The sequence below is a fragment of the Orbicella franksi genome, chromosome 13, assembly GCF_964199315.1.
Source record: "Orbicella franksi chromosome 13, jaOrbFran1.1, whole genome shotgun sequence".
Lineage (NCBI taxonomy): Eukaryota > Metazoa > Cnidaria > Anthozoa > Scleractinia > Merulinidae > Orbicella > Orbicella franksi.
This window is the reverse complement of record NC_138157.1, coordinates 13,861,458-13,878,390: the sequence shown is the minus strand read 5'-3', so window position 1 is coordinate 13,878,390 and position 16,933 is coordinate 13,861,458. Positions and strand designations below refer to the sequence as shown.

At 37.9% G+C, this 16,933-nt stretch overlaps 2 protein-coding genes across 4 annotated transcripts; both read left to right on the top strand.

The window, feature by feature from the left end:
* The first annotated feature begins 466 nt into the window (after positions 1–466).
* On the top strand, positions 467–6,306 carry LOC145466796 (riboflavin transporter 2-like). 3 transcript variants are annotated; one of them, XR_014041978.1, is made up of 3 exons: positions 467–2,600; positions 3,622–4,306; positions 4,337–6,306. XR_014041978.1 is itself a non-coding variant. In XM_081450506.1 (3 exons), the coding sequence occupies exons 1-2, from the start codon at positions 1,413–1,415 to the stop codon at positions 3,805–3,807; spliced, it is 1,374 nt and encodes a 457-aa protein (XP_081306632.1). In that variant the 5' UTR covers positions 467–1,412; the 3' UTR covers positions 3,808–3,832; positions 4,751–6,306. The 3 variants fall into 3 exon arrangements, 2 of the variants coding, with proteins under 2 accessions (XP_081306632.1, XP_081306631.1); XM_081450506.1 differs by having other exon boundaries at positions 3,622–3,832; positions 4,751–6,306; XM_081450505.1 differs by having other exon boundaries at positions 3,622–6,306.
* Positions 6,307–6,384: 78 nt separating this feature from the next.
* LOC145466813 (derlin-1-like) lies at positions 6,385–15,841 on the top strand. Its single transcript, XM_081450523.1, has 8 exons — positions 6,385–7,686; positions 9,972–10,083; positions 11,016–11,080; positions 11,166–11,192; positions 12,086–12,181; positions 13,780–13,832; positions 14,503–14,613; positions 15,419–15,841. The coding sequence occupies exons 1-8, from the start codon at positions 7,528–7,530 to the stop codon at positions 15,561–15,563; spliced, it is 768 nt and encodes a 255-aa protein (XP_081306649.1). The 5' UTR covers positions 6,385–7,527; the 3' UTR covers positions 15,564–15,841.
* The last annotated feature ends 1,092 nt before the right edge of the window (positions 15,842–16,933 follow it).

Genomic DNA, 16,933 nt, shown 5'->3' with positions numbered 1-16,933 from the left:
GAATAAACATGGTTATTATATTTCCTTTGTTTGTGTCCTCTAAGCCTCAATGCATGTCAAGCTGAATTTTAATATATCGAACACGGTCTATTCATGCAGACGACATGCATACAGACTTGCCTTCAGTGATGGTAAGAGTGCAAAGAAAGGGAAGCAAAAAGTCACGAAACGGAAAGGCAAGACAACAGTGCAAGGAAACAAGGCTTCCACGGGCAATAACCCAGGCATGCCGTCCTCCGACTAAATTTTTGATAACGACTTTGAAACAAAGAGTAAGTTTTGGACTCATGGGTAATGAAGAGTTGGGAAATCACAACTACTCATAGGGCTGTTTTTTTGCACGTTCGCAGTTCAGAAGTGGTTACCTTTAATTTTATTAGGTAAAATAATCTACGTTCGTCAAAGCGAAGCGAATGATTAGACCGTAAAATATATTTCTCCAAATCAGGATCCAAAATTAATCTGGTCAGTTTCAGAGGTCAATGTAACAAGTTTGAAGTTTTATCACTCTGTTTTTTAGTGACCCTGCGCTACTCAAACGCGAAAGATGAACCCCGGGGGATTCCCATATAAAAAAGACGGGGGTGCTCGTGAGAAATTTTGAAAAAAAACCCTAAAAGGTTCCAAAATCCTGCTTTGTGAGCTTAGCTTAAAATTTTTTCTCCCCTAAGAGGTAGCAATTCTTACATAACACATAACCCCTATCATATTTTTTCTGCTCGATACCCTAAAAAAATACCGCAAAAGCTGCCGATGTGGACCTTTTGAGGTTCAACACTCTAAGAGGTACCAAAACCGCGCTTTTAATTCCTAAAAGGTACGACGAACACCCCCGTCATTGTGAAGGTGAATTAATCAACATGACGCGAGCGTGGGACAAAGAAAAATTCTGAGTCCCCGACAGAATTTGTCCCACGCTCGCGTCATGTTGATTAATTCACCTTCACATTTCATTACCGAGCTTAAAATTCACCATCTTTATTAACTTATCACTACCCCCGTCATTTTTGAATGGGAGTCCCCTCCCCCGGGACTGAACAGGCGGATTTACCGGGGTACCTTTGTCGATAAATCAACCAAAATTAGTTACCCTAACCCTCCCCCCGGCCGCTATCAGTGGAGTTTCTCCACGAGTATTCCCTCTTTCGCCCAGTCCGGGGGAGCGAGACCGTAAAAAATGGCCGCGTGAAATCCTGGGGCGAGCCACTAAGAGTTCGCGCGGCCATCGCGTCACGCACGACGGACGGAGCAAAAGAATGACTACTACTCTATAATTATAAGCGGCTGGCAGACGGGCAGAGCATTTATTATGTAATTGAGGCGGTTAAGCGTGACACAATTGTGTTCTGTTTATATCAGCTTTACACAAGAAGACAAGAGACAAAGTAATTTGAAATTTACAAGTTGTTAAAATGGCCTGGGAGAGCATAAAGAACCGCATCAAGAACACTTTCTCCAGCATCTCCATTATAACGTATGTGCTCGTTGTGATTTTCGGCACTGGTTCATGGATCGCAGTCAACGCACTTTGGGTTGAATTACCCATCATAGTTCAAGAAATCCCAGAAAGTTGGTCTCTGCCATCCTACCTAACAGTTATAATTCAACTGGCCAACATAGCGCCTGTGGCTTTTACTCTGGGAAATAAATTCTTCCCACGAATAGTTCGCGAGATACCGGCCATTTACATCAGCGTTCTCGTTGGAATCGCAGCATGTGCGCTTTTGGCGTTTTTCTGGAAAGAAACGAGCTTCATTGCGGGAGCTGAACGCAGCACCGCACTTTTGGTTCTGTGTTTCTTTCTCGCCATGGTAAATTGTTCTTCTTCGGTCACGTTTCTGCCATACATGGCCACCTTCCGAGAAGTTTACATGAGTCCCTTTTTCGGTGGCGGAGGATTAGGTGGACTTTTCCCTAGTCTGGTAGCTTTAGCGCAGGGTGTGGGAGGGGGGTCACACACCTCCTGTGTAAACCCCACCCTGGCTCCTATGAGTACTACTAATGAAACGTCAGCAAACAATACCACCACAGGTAGCGGGGCTCCAGGGCCTAAGTTCTCTGTTGAAGTGTTCTTTTGGTTTCTGACTGGAATGATGGTAGCCTGTGGCTTGGCCTTTCTGGGGCTGAATTACCTTCCTGTGGCAAAACGACAGCAGGTAGTGAAAAACTTCAAAGGTGACGATGAAGGGGCCCAGGGATGTGAACAAGCCATGGAACTTGTCTGTGACGAAGAGAGGGAAAACATTGAAAATTCTTGTTTTCAAGAGGACTATATTGTTAAAAATTTGTCCACAAGGAGTGATGTCTTTCTGTTTGTGATTTTAGCCTTAGTCAGTGGCTTGAGCAATGGAGTCATACCAGCTATCCAGTCATATGCCTGCATACCTTATAGCTATTACATTTATCATCTAACGCTCACGCTGTCTAACATCGCCAATCCAGTCACCTGCTTTGTGTTTCCATTTATGCAAACAATGTCATCAGTGGTCATAGCAGTGCTGAGTTGTGTGTACGTTGGTATGTGTACATACATTATTATTGTCGCATCGCAGAGTCCCAATGTACTCTTACAATGTGAAGATTCTGGTGCTGTTTTGATAGTAAGTATGTGATGGAACATTAATTTCATTTACCACATTTAATACATGTAAACTATGTGACTTATAGCCCAGACATTAAGTGTGTGGGTCTTAAGGTAGGTAAAGTCTACATATGAGCCAAATGGCCCATCAAGGTGGTTTCTGTAGCACGAAGTGACTAGGAGTATTTCTACTCTCATCTGGATGGGATAATAGTCCATCACAGGGTTACCTCTAGTGTTAAATTTGACAGCACCTATTGATACACCTGGTTCGAGAGAGGTACTGTGACAGTAAACTGTTTAGCCCAAGCACACAACACTATGTCCCCAGCCAGGGTTCGAACACAGACCACTTGATCCAGAGTTGAGTGTACTAACCATGAGGCCACCACGCCTCTATGGGTGGGTCTTAAAGTCAACAATATCTTACAGAACCAAATGATTGTTTAAAGAACAATCCTTTCCTTTGGCACAGGAAAACCTTTAAGTCAAAATTGTATAAAATTACATTAAGCCATATTTTTCACTATGGTGTGCCTCTAACCAGCACACAAAGCATCTGTGGGATTAAATCTAGTAGTGAGCAACTGATGGATAATCAGTTGATCAGTGATTCATTATTGCTGAGATTATCAAAAGATCTATGAATAACGAATTGACCATAAACATATAAGTCATGGATTGGTCATTGATTGCTGGGTCATCACTAATATAACAACTCAACAACCTGAGTTGTATATTTTTGTGTGACTGGTTAATGTTCTTACCCAAAGAACAGTACCACATCTTTAAATACTTTCCTTTCAAAGATGGGAAAACTCTACTCCAAGTGTTTTTGTTTATTGGGGGGGAGGGCGATGGGAAGTATGGGGGTGGAGTGGGAGAGAAGTGATGAGGTAAATTTGTGCCATAGCAATTAATGTTCATGATAATTTTACATGGTTAGAATACTTAACTGCTCTTACAGCAAGATGACAATATAACAAAACCATTGTATTTTTGTCATGCAAAATCCTAAAATAATTCAATTCCTTTGAAAGGTATTTGTCAGTGTCAGTGCTGTTGCCTTGGTAACATACATCAAAGTTGCAATTGGAGGAATAATGCGTGAGAAAGGTCACAAGCATCTTCTGTGGTATGGTGTGAGTCTTCAAGCGGGGTCTTGTGTAGGCGCTCTGGCGATTTTTGCTCCAGTGAATGTCTACCACCACTTCAAACAAGAATGACAAGCTTCACCTGGATGATGTTACAGTAAGAACACCCAAACTGTGAACAGTCTTGACATTTTTTTTTTCCACATTATTCGGTGACTACAGAATGATACATTGAAGGCTCTTTGTTTGCCTTTTACAATGTACTCTGACTCTGAGCCTTCTTTCTAAGGTCAGGGTAATAATGTGCAAAGACAGTGTTTGTGGTTCGAGTTTCCTCACTGAAAGTTTCAAATGAAGGTTTATTTAAAAATAGTGATACATGTTTTAGGGGTTCATGTCACAGTAGCATGTAACAGGGGTACTTTAAAACATCTACATTAGGACCTTGAAGAAACCCTGTCTGGTTGTCTGGGGCAAGCAACTTTCTTTCCTCACTCATTGATCAGCAGTAAGAAAGTGCTCAGGCAAGATGTCAGCCAACTGAGGTTTAATAATTCTTTTAAGGCAAAAAAGTAAGTGAACATTACTGTACCTTTCAATAACATAAACTCTGCTCAATCAATGGTGTCATGTTTTGCTGGAGTCAATCATCTTTAAAAAGTGGACCTCTTAGGAAACAGAAGTTTAATTCAACAGGTTCAAAAAGCCATATCTGTGGGTTGCATTTGGTAGAATTTGATCTATTTTGTTTGTTTCTTTTTTACAATTTTTGTTGGTCGTTGCCGTAATTATGATTAATGGCAGCCAAAAATGTAATTGCTAGTTAGGATTTGTGCTCCATAGTTCTTGTGTTATGGAAAGGCACCATAATTCAAAGGATTTGGCAGGAGCTTATGAACTAATGCAATACAAAGTACACTTCATTTTGTCATGAAGATAATGACAGTGTTGCATACATTTACATTTAAATTTTATCAAATCAATGCATGCTTTTATGCTTTCAATGCGTACTTATTTGTCTCTTTTATTTATGTTTATAAGTGACCTCTGAACCATTTTCGTTTTTAATCCACAGCTACAGTGAGACATTATTTCAATGTGAGACAGTGAGCAATCACATATTGGAAAATAAGAAGAGAATTTATATTTATTATGAAGCATGAATTCTGATTTTTAATTCAAATTATATATTGCATTTGAGAACCTGGCCAAGTGTCAGGGTAAAAGCCGGCCAGGGCAAGTGTAACACAGCTCAGAGCTGCTTGTCCAGGGAAAGGCAAACACAATTTGTTTTTCAAACCCTGCAAACATAATTATTGGCATGCTGCAGTGACACATCCTCTCGTGTGGTGATACCCTGTGGCCACTTGCTTTGACAGTTAACAAATTCAGTGCATTTAAGGATTTGTTACATCACTATTATGTTGTGTGTTTAACACAGGTGAGATAAAAGAAACATCTAGCAGTGTATAGAATTTCGTGGCAAAGTTTAGGTCTTAAATAAATATGTGATAAAATTATAATTCAAGAGAGAGCATTCATCACAGTAACTAGCACATAAAAATTGCCAAAATATTTTTTGACAGTAGAAAAAATGTATCCAAGCCCTGACAATCTGTTACAGCTATTGTTTGACTATTTTGTAACCTGGTTCATTATTTTTAGTGAAGTCCGCACAATGATGTTCAGTTATTTGGGCTTACAAGATCTTACAATAGTGTTCAGTGAACAACACGTGTTTACTTCAACACGCCATCTTTAATGACCAACATGCATCTTGCACGTAACTAACTTGAACAATAGGTCATGTAAGCTAACACAACAAATGACACCTTCAGTATACAGTCAAACCTCTATTAAGCGGCCACCCCTTATTAAGCAGCCAGAAATCAAAGTCCTAAAGTTATTGTCAGTAAAACACTGTAAATAAAACCCCTATTAACCAGCCACCTCTATTAAGCGGCCACAGCTACCTAATGGTCGTCCCAATGAAGGTTTTTCTATTGTCTTTACCCCATGAAATGGCCACAAACAAAATTCAATACACTTAGATAATTTGGCTTTGGTTTGGAAAAGGTGATGAAAGATATTAGAGTCTGAAATAGAATTTGACGGCTGATAAAAACATTCAAACACACATTTATTATGATTGTCTTGAGGTGATTACGTGTTAACCTGATGGTGAAGAGCACACGAGCCGCCATTAAACAGCCAACCCCTAATAAGTGACCACCTCCCATTTCCCCAAGAGTAGCTGTTTAATAGGGGTTTGACTGTAGTTTGCTTATCTGTTCCATTTTTTGTACAACATGTAGAGCAAAATGTTTTGGCTGGTTTAGCTGGATTCAAGTGAACTGAATTTTGAGTGATAATAACTAATGATATCATATGGGTTATTTATGTCGAACCTTTCATGAAGACAACCCTTACGGTTCAACTAACCTTGAGTTATGTAGGTTTAAAATGGCAAAACAATTATTGAGATATTTAATAGGAAGGATATTTTTATTTACAAGTAATTATTGCACTTTAATTGCTCTTGCTGAAAGAATTGTTAGGTTCATTCTTTATTGTTTGGTCAAAATCATGATAATTTTAAATAAAGCTTCAGTTAATTTTTATTTCTCTAAAATCGGGTTGCTGGTATTCATGCAAATATGCTTCTTATAGTGATCACCCTGCAAATGCCTTTTGCTGGTGAACAGTTGTGCTGGTCATAACTTTTGTTGGGAGACTTGGGAAGCTTGCATACAATCAAGACCCAACACAAGTGGGAGACATGTTTGAGGGTTGGGGGGGGGGGGACTGCCCATGGCAATTTTGATAGAAAAGGTCCTCGTTTTGCATACCTTTTATAATTTGAAAAAAGGTACCCCCTGCACATACCTAGTTAAGAACATTGCATCTCTTTTCTAAACCCTTGAAATGAAGTTAATGATGTAGGGCTTAATAAATATGTCAGATCTAGCAGCAGCTTCTATTGTTAACTTACAACCATCCTTTCTACTTGTTCATTAAGACGGATAAGTTTTCAACAAATTTTCTTTCTTCATTATTAAAAATATATCGTTGAGATCACAGTCACCCCAAATGTTTCTTCCAGCCTTCAATGGTATTAAATCAGCCATGTTAAATTACTTCTGTTTCCCCTTTCTTTTCTTCAAAAATGCCAATTTTTCCTGACTCCAAATAAAATTCCTAGACCTTGAAGAATTTTTTCCCCTGACCTGTAGCAAACCTTTTGTAAAATAGCTACCCTTTTATATACCTGAAGACTGATAAAGGTACCCTTTTGGGCAGGGCCTCCCTGATTGGCCTTCATACGGTTTCCCCATCCCACCGGCATGCAGGCTAGAGGAAGGTAGGAGAAATATCAGGTCAGCTTGACAGTCATTGTTTTTGATTATATACATGTAGCTACTGAATGTGTTGTGAACTAGCAGAAATCTAGTTTGAAATTTTCAAAGTACGATAAAATGTTGTTCAATTTGAGAATGGAACCCTAACAACTGATAGACTATTGTACAGCTTCCTCCAGTAAAACAGTTTTTAAAAAGGTGCTTCTCCATGCCAAGGAAACTCCTGCAACTTTTGCTGCTTACCTATGGCTTTTTCCTTGGTATTACTGTGTCTCGTTTTGTCTGGGTAGACTGGGTCCTAGCTACCCCACAAACCACTGCGCCGGCGGGCCAGTCTATAACTTGTCGCCACGTCTGTTTTTGTTTGAAAAAATAAGTGTGTCAACTTTAAATGTTCCTTTGACGATTTGCTACGGGTTCTATCTTCCTTCTACAAACGATTGAAAACTTTTGAAAACGTAAGAGCCTTAGAGATTTCAATCTTTGGAAAGAAATGGCGGAGAATGAACTTGGAACATGGTTTCGAAGCATACCCATTGTCACAAGATGGTGGTTTTCTCTGTCCATCGTATTTCCCCTTCTTGGAAGGCTGGGATTGATAAATGGAATGTACTTCATCCTGGACTATGCAAGTATTGTATATCGTTTCCAGGTAAGAATCAATGACTCCAGAAAATAGCTCCAAGTACGTAAAGCTCTCTGAAAGGCGGACGAGAAGGTTTTTAAACAGATTTTGCACAGAAATGCACACACTTTTTTTTAATTCACACACGGATATAAGCTCAGTTACAGTATCAAAGAATTGAATCCCTCAAATAAAAAAAAACAATAATTAATTTAGAGGTTTGAACTTTCTGAATTTTTGATGGGGTAAGAATTTCATCCCTGGCAACTGTTTTATTTTCTGACTCGATGTCTACATAATTATATGCATGCTGTAATTTAATAAAGGTTGGCATTATATATGTTGTCCATTATATTATATCAAGTCCGTTATATTTTGCGATGGATGGCAGAACACTTATGAACCATACAGATCATGTTGCAAATGTTAAGCCTCTGATAAAACCTTGATTGAAGCGGTTGGTTACAGTATTTTGAACACTGTGTCTCTATGTCCGGCAGCCAGACAGGTTTTTCGAAATACTCCGTGTCCGGCAGTCAAAATTATTTTTTAAAAATTTCAGTTAATAATGTCAAATCCTTGTTTATATGACTGAATACTAATTTTGGTGAGCCTGGCACCCGCTATATCAGGATTTATAACGTAGACTATTATAAAATGACCAGCAGTCAAAACGTTTGAATAGCACTCCGGTTAGCCTAAAAAGCACTCCGGTTAGCCTGAATAGCACTCCGGTTAGCCTAAATAGCTCTGCGGTTAGCCTGTTTATGGTTAGCTTTCAATAATGCTAAGGGTAAGTCCATAAATACTTAAAAAATTCCAAACTTCGCTGGCCGGTTGTGGTGGTGCAGTGGTTATCAGTATCGCTTGCCAGGCTGGTGACCCGGGTTCGATTCCTCTTGGGGTCGCCTGTCATAACGTTCATTTTAAGTTGTTGTACTAAAAAAATGTTTAGAGTCTGCCGGACACGGAGTATTTTAAGAAACCTGTCCAACTGCCGGACATGTAGCCACATTTCTACTCAACAGCATGGTGTTGTGTTAAAAGATGTGTTGATTTTTGTTGAAATAATAAGTTGCATGCTGCAAATTAAATTGTAGAAGGAAAATACTGTGTGACTTTAATTTGTGTGTGTAGTGCTTTTTGATTCGCCCCCTCCCTGCCCCCCTCTCTCTCAATCAAAAAAAATTGACATTTGGTTACTCTTCAGTGTGTTTTTATTGCAAAAGATGTTAAAACTTGAAATCATGCAATGGAGCCTATGTGAAGCATGGGAACATGTGTGCAAAGGGAGTCATGATTTATTCTGATTGGATGACAAAGTGATACAAGTTTTGTTAAGCCAATCGCTTGTTGTTGTAGTGCAAAAGCAAATGTGAACAACGTTCAACACTCAGGTTAAAACTACTGTAACGTCTGCAGCGACTGGCAAATTCCAAAACGAGACAAAACAAAATGAGCTCTAGGCGTGTCGCGACAAACTAGTGGGTGGGACTACTTTACAGGTCGTCTTCAAGGGTAGACAAGTAAACCACGGAAAACCAAAGTTGACGGTTATCGGCGATTTATTGCATCAACATAAATGATCGTAAACTGAAATAACTATGTAACGAATTTCTTTCAATTTAGTGGAAAAGTTGCGTAACAAATAGTCAAAACTTACACGAGACAAACTAACGATTTGGAATCGACAACATAACGAAATTGAATAACAGTACATCAAAAATAGTCAGCATAATACTACGCTAAGATACTAAATAAGATTCGATCACAGAAGTAAACAACAAAAGGAACTAATTAACAGTTCAATGCTTTCGAGCTTAAAAGGTGGGCGTTCACTCTAGTAACGTTCAGAACACTTTCTAATTTAGACGATTATAAATCAATTAACATTGTACAAATCTTTCTTTGTGTTCCTTCGCCCATAGCTATAAAAAATGTAACCTAATCAAAATGACAAAGGTACTCACATATCGGTCCTGCTTGAGCCAAGGGTTGGGAAATCAAAAAGCACCAAGAGTTCAAGGTCAACAAGACCACGCGAGATGGAAAGAAAAACTACTTTAAAGGGACGCTAACTCAGCTTTTATATGCGCATGGTGACGCTTAAAGGTCCGATTACAAAACCAATAAAAAAGAAGTAAACATTGTAACTACGTTCGTAACTAAGATAAAGAGACAATTATTAACTAATCAAAATTGATCTTTGTCTAGTGTCCTTAACAACTACTCTAACATGGACTTTTGCTTTGGTCCATAACTGACGCACACCTCAGCACTTACATACTGGAATCATTTTTCTTAATTTTCAGATATGGAGGTTATTCACAGCATTCGTTTTCTACCCCATTGTACCTCAGACTGGTTTTCATTACCTCATTAATATGTATTTCTTATACTCCTACTCTACAAGGCTTGAAACAGGTGATGCTGGTTTATTTCATGATTATCTCATACAATGTGGTGCTGTCATTTTGCTACTATCAGATGCAATTCAACAAAGCTCACATAAAACACTTTGATGAAATGGAGAAACTAACCATTATATTAAACATATCAAACATGTTTACTGTTGCTAATATGAGCAACACCACTGATGTTATGCTAATGCATGGTAGAATGTTCTCAAAGAATCGGTTTTTGGAACTTAAAACCGCTTTTTGTTTTCATGAGCAGATGGTGGTCAATAATTAATCAGGGGTGAGGTTGGTGGGGTTGCTAAATATTGTAGGTTTATTTTATAACTAGCATTTACAATGGGAATTTTAATCTTGAGATTTGAGCATTAATATTATTATTTATTCATCATAAAAAATTATGTTATAATTAGTTTGTTGTTTGATTAGTTGAGTAACGTTTTGAAAGGTAAAATTTTTATGTTTTTGGAATGGAATGACCAAAGTGATTTTGGAAGTTCACCTCTGATCATAAAAATTGGCTGCACGCTTAGGTTTCTTTCTTCGAAGAAAGAATTTTGTGAAGAAATCAATTTGTGGTATAGCCTGTGAACACAGATGTATTTCCAGCTGTCGATTTCTGTGATGTAATGACTTTTGTTTTCTCTTTTGCCAATCAGATTCCATGATAGAATGAAACTCGAGTGCTCCTTGTAGCAAATACCTTGTGCAGTAGTTCTGGGGCTATTTGAGCTAAACTGTGATTGGCTTAGAATTCCTACATCACAGAAATCGTTTCCTGGCTCGGGTTCGCAGATGTTATTTTTGGGCGGAGACAAGCGACAGCTGGAAATACATCTGTGTTCGCAGGCTATCAGTGCTATGATGGACAGCAACTGTTTTCTGTCAAAGCATGTAGATGTGCTAATGACAATAAAGTTCATTTTTAATTACTTGCAGGTCTTTTTGATGGTCGACCAGCTGACTATTTGTTTATGATACTCTTCAATTGTTGTATTTTAATTGTATCCTTTTATAAGCTTCTCAATTGAATGTAATTTGGTGGTACAATTTGCTAACTGGAATGTTCCTTGACTTGTCTGACATCAGATCATAGGATTTCTTATACCCTTGAGAGTAAGTTAGTTTTCTTTTTAGAATAATCAGGGCTCGAAAAAGTGCTGTCCGTTTGTCCAGGATGTACAAGTAAATTTTCTTGCGGGGCAAGTAACTTTTTATTTTCACTTGCCCAATGGGCAAGGGCCAAAGCAAGTCATGTGCCAACTAAATAAGAAAAAAAGTAGTTAACTAAGACTTGCGCAGGACAAGCAAAATTTGAGAGCTGTTTGTCCAAAGGGCAAGCTGGAATTCAAGGTTTTTTTTGAGCCCTGATGATGCCTCGGGACATGTTTAAATTAGGTTGGATATTTTATCACGTTCTTGTTCAAAATAATATAAACAACATAGTTTTTATTTTACAAATTCAGATAAATGTCCTTGTCTTTATTAGCCCACAGTCAACAGTAATAATAGTATTGTGGCTGGTGAAGTTTGGTTGAGCCGAAAGAAATATTCCACTTTTAAAAAATATTTTATTGCGCTCTGAGTACAGGAAATTACTTTACATTTTAAATTTGAGTCCACAGAGGAGAACATTTAATGCTTTAGAATTGTTTGTAGTTTACATATTTTTATTAAGCAGGTCAGCTTTATATGAAGATTATTACAAGTTCTTCCCTCCTGGCACCAGATTTGCATGTACAAAGTGCAAATAAAATTGATATAAATAAATAAAAAGTAAAATAATTTAGTAGTTGTAATATAATATATTATAATATAATATTTAATAATTATAATATCTGAGACAAAGGGGAAAAAGAAGGAGAGTTATGACATTTAAATTTACAACCTACTATCTTCTAATTGATGGAACAAATAAAAAACTGGTTTGCACACTGATGGTAAAAATAAGTGTCAGGTCGTGTAATGTTGGTCTTACAAAGATTAAAATCTGTTTCTTTCCATTTCAGCTTCTCATGGATCCCCTTGTTTTAAGTGTTCTGTATGTTTGGTGCCAAGTAAATAAAGATACAATTGTACAGTTCTGGTTTGGAATGCAATTTAAGGTAGGCTTGCCTTTATCTTTATAATATTATAAATGCCTAGTAAACAATATGCAGTCAGTGGTCTCCTACCATCAAAGTCAAAGTGCTTATATTCCCTATGCTACTTTTCTTTCTTTTTTCCTTTGCTTTAGCACTTAGAAACTGCTAGGTGCAGTGTATGCAGGGTGAGCTCATCCATGACTGTATAGTAAAGTTCAGTCAATTTCTGCTGCTTCATTTTTCTTTTTCTCTGTGATCCTGTGCTCTTGCAATGTGTGAGGTCATATGCATCGGATCGTAGTGTTTTTCTTACAAACTCAAGAATTGTTTCTTTGCTTATTTTTTTGTCAAAAATAATCTTCAGCTTTTGTCAAGTTGTGCTGCTGTAATAAAAGTAAAGCACTCAGCTGTATTAATCATCTTGAATTTTTCTTACCCTTGTCAAGTTGTGTCACTGTAATGAAAGGTAAACACTTAAAGTGGTACTATGATCAAATTTTGACCCCTTGATTTTTTTTCGGTGTATTATGAAAGAATAAAAACGCCATTTAAGGTTTGCAAATATCTGTATTTGTTCTGGAGATATTTAAGTTTGAAAAATGTGTAAAATATGCAAGTGAGATAACTGATGACGTCATATAATCAACCCAATATTATATCAAGTATATATGAAATAGAGCTATCTTGGTCAATTTGCATCACAGACCAATGAAACTTGGTAGGCTAATAGTTCTACAGGCAACACACCTACGGCCATAAAAAATTCTGTTCCCATGGCAACTCACTCTTTTCCAGTCTCCACCCACTTGATTTCAATATTTTGGTGATTTTCAGCCCAAAAAACATTAAACAAGGCCATGAACTCAACCTAACATATTCATATGCTTGCTGTATCATGCATATGAGGTATCATTAGCAAATATCAAAATGGAATGCCAAAGGTGGCCAGAAAAGCCAATGATATTGGGGAGGTCTGGAACCCAGTATGTTGCCATGGTAACAAGACTGTCAAGCTCGTATTGTGGAGCACAAGTAGAACAATGTTACTGCAAAGAATCAAACACTTCTGATACAAATTGGCTTAGATATCTTTCTTCATTATATTTGATGCAGATTTGGTTGAGTGTATGACGTCATCACTTGGCTAATTTGCATATTTTAAAAACTTGAATATCACTGGAATGAAAAGAGATATTTGGAAAATAGTAAATAGCATTTTTCTTCTCATACAGACTACTTGTTTATGTTTTAAAATGGCTTAGGGAGGAAAGATGCGATTTTCATCATAGTACCACTTTAAAACTATTTTTAAACTGAAGGTGATTTTCAAGTTTTTTCTTTGGATTATCAACTTGAAGTTGGTACAGGTAAATTAACTCCCATAGCAAGTTTGTGAAGCTGACGTTACAAATGCTAGGCCTCCATCAGAGCAAGTGCTCTATTTCCCTTAGCTTAGTGTGTTGTGTCTGTCATATTCTTCAGTGACATCAAAAAATTACATGTGCCCGTCAGTTCACTCACTTTCTTCAAACCGTTCTATGTGTGATGTTCGTCAATAACTGAAAAGAACTTAAGTTGTGTACACATGGATTTTGAAGATGCATTCTTTTTGTTTTTAGGCAATGTACCTTCCATGGGTGCTGGCAATATTTAACATGATCATCCAGGGAGGGTATGTACATGTAGTGTTTAAAGAATGTTGTTCCTTTACTGTTCCTGTTTACATAAACTGTTAAATTCTCCCAGACTGTTTGTTGTTTTTTTTGCATCAGGCAATGTAAACATGCATGCATACATAGGAACATGGCTTTTAAGGTGCATATTTTTACAGTACAGTGAAACCTGTATTAAGGGGACACCCTTGGGACCCTCATTAACATCTGCTTAATAGAGGGTGTCTGCTCAAACAGGTTCTAATATGTTGTGCAATAATAATTAACTCTTCTGTAACACAATGTGACACAGTGTGAGATCAAAGACTGCTCATAGCACAATGTCCAGTCAGTCAATTCATCAATCTGCAATAATCACTTAGCTTTAAAACGACATCGCTGAACAATGTTAAAGGAGTCTCAGCTGAACCTTTAGATGTAAAATGCCCTCGAAGCATCCGCTTATTGCAGGTTTTGTGCAGCAAAATGGCTTAATATTGGTGTCCGCGTCTGTTAATAGAGGTGTCTGCTGTATCCAGGTTTATTTTACAGTAAACGTGGAAAGAAAATTTTGGGACTTCAGCTGGTGTCCGCTAAGACAGGGTGTCCACTTAATATGGGGTCTGCTTAATACAAGTTTCACTGTATGTTTTCAAAGTGTAAATCTTTGATGTTTTTGTTTTCTTCCAGTGGTATTATGGAGCTTATTGGCATATTTGTTGGACACCTGTACTTCTTTCTCATGTTCAAATACCCACAAGACTTTGGAGGACAGCGTTTCCTTTCTACACCATCCATACTGTATGGTTTTTTTTTTTAGGGTTAAGTTTTATCTGTAATCAGGTTCCTGTACGGCGCTTACAGGCCTTAACTTACACTAACATAACCTGTTATGTCAATAGACACTTTGCATAAATGGTGCCTAAATTTGAAGACCATTAGACATCCTAATGCTTGTGTTTAGGGCTGTCATTAACGGCCGTAACCCATGACACCCGTTACGGCCAAGTATGCTTGATTTTCCCTTGATGCTACGGGTGAAATTGCCTGTTGTTGAAAGAATTCACCCACAAAGTAACAAGTTTGTTACGGGTGTGAAGAACCAGGCTACAGGTGACTAAAAACTTAATGAGAGCCCTGGTGTTAATGTTTCCAGACAAAGGATTTTTCACATGAATGCGAGGCCTGGAATGTATAAGTATTATTATTCAAATTTCATCATTTATTTAAATTGTCTATTCTGCCATGAAATTGCATTAATTAGCATAGTTTAACATAATGAATATAGTTATAACATTGCAATTTGTTTACATCATTTAACCAACATACTCAGTTATATGCACTGTTGAAGATATTCTTCTATACACAGTTGACTTCAAGATTTAAAATGTGAACAGTATATATGCAGATGGTAAACTTAATGTGCAAATAAAATTATATACATAGGAATGATTTTGTCTTTAGGAAACAAAGGCACGTTTCACTGCTGTACACGTAACAGACTAATTAATTATATACGTAAATTTAGTTAACAAAACTAACTGTGCTTTGGTATCATGAATCAAAGAAATGACGCTTGTCTTGTCAACTTCCACTTCCTTTACAGGTACAAGCTTCTTCCAAACCGCCAGGGAGGTGTAAGTGGCTTTGGTGTGCCCCCTGCCAGTCGCAGGCCACGTGACCAGGACAACGGTGGAGGAGGTGGCGGTTGGGGAGGCTGGGGCAGAGGACAGCGCCTTGGCAACGAATGAATGTTAAGACAAATGTCTTTGTAGATCTCGATAATACGTGTACATGGTCACTATGTCTAGGTTGACATGCATGTGTCTTTAAAAAGATTGCTACGTCGTATGGTTTGGTATAGTTCGAAGAGCAGTCAAGCTTTTAATCTAATGAATGTATCTTTCGTTTAGATGAGAAATTGTCAAACATGAAGTTCTGATCAAATTATATCAAAAACACGACGTGCACCAAGAATATATGTGACACCACTTTGCAGACTTCAGGTGTAATATAAGTAAATAAAGTTCTTTAAACTTTTCTTGTTTTCGTGGTGTAATTTTTCCGGGTTTTGGTATTGGAAGTTGTTCCTCTGTGATAATGGAATTTTACAAGTGGCATTTATAACATTGTCAACACCAGTGTTCGAAAGGAGACAGCGAACTGAGTAAATGTTAGATTTTGGCTCACTACCCGGAAAGACACACTGTAGTACAAGTGCGTACAATCGTGTAGCTTTAGGTCAGCAGGGACCCCACAGCTAGTTTAGATCAAGAATACCATCAGCTTGTCAATGTACTCTCGAGTTTCGTGTTTTTTAACCCAAGAAAAGTATCTCACCGCCATATAAGACGGGTGGTTCCGAACGGAAAGTGCGAAGTCAGCAAATAGGTGAACGACATAAAGATCGTTCTGTACTATAATACATGTAATATGCATTATGGTGTAGTCTGAAAAACCCGAAGATTGTTTTTCATCCGAGCCATGATCTCTGCTCAAAGAATCGTGTGTAAAGAAACACGTTAAAAACTACGATAGTCTCTGGAAGTATGCATTAGATTTTTTTCTCAAGAAAGTGGGTGGGAAATTTTTGTTACAATGCAATTTTCATAGTCGGACATTATCCATTATTATTATATGGCTAGCTCAGTGAGCGGGCAAGATGAATCAAATCCTCCGCTGTGACTAGCTACCCGAGCGGACAAGATGGAGCTTCACCCCATTTCTGAATTCAAAGACAAAGGATAACAGTGCAATTTCCCTTAATATCCGAGGAGTGATACAGCAAGATCAGGGGCTTGTAGCACAAGAATTTACAAATAACTTTTGTTCTATAGCTGATCATATTGGAGGACCATATGCGTGTAACATAACTGAGAACGATTGTGACCTTCACAGAAGCGGATTAGCCATTAACGCAAAGCACACACCCAACACATTCAAGTTCAGAAAATTAAAACGACAAGAAGTCCTCGCAGCACTTAAAGGAATTAATCCTAATAAAGCAGTAGGGTACGATATGTTACCACCAAGAGTACTGAAAATAGCAGCTGAACAACTGGCAACACCTCTGACCACCATTTTCAATCAGGCAATAGAGGATAACCATTGGCCAAACGCT

Coding starts and splice junctions, on each gene's coding strand:
- LOC145466796 (XM_081450506.1), top strand. CDS start 1,413: ATGGCCTGGGAGAGCATAAAGAACCGCATCAAGAACACTTTCTCCAGC. Junction 2,601..3,621: donor ATTCTGGTGCTGTTTTGATA/GTAAGTATGTGA, acceptor TTCCTTTGAAAG/GTATTTGTCAGTGTCAGTGC.
- LOC145466813 (XM_081450523.1), top strand. CDS start 7,528: ATGGCGGAGAATGAACTTGGAACATGGTTTCGAAGCATACCCATTGTC. Junction 11,193..12,085: donor GATTTCTTATACCCTTGAGA/GTAAGTTAGTTT, acceptor TTTCCATTTCAG/CTTCTCATGGATCCCCTTGT. Junction 12,182..13,779: donor GGTTTGGAATGCAATTTAAG/GTAGGCTTGCCT, acceptor TTTTGTTTTTAG/GCAATGTACCTTCCATGGGT.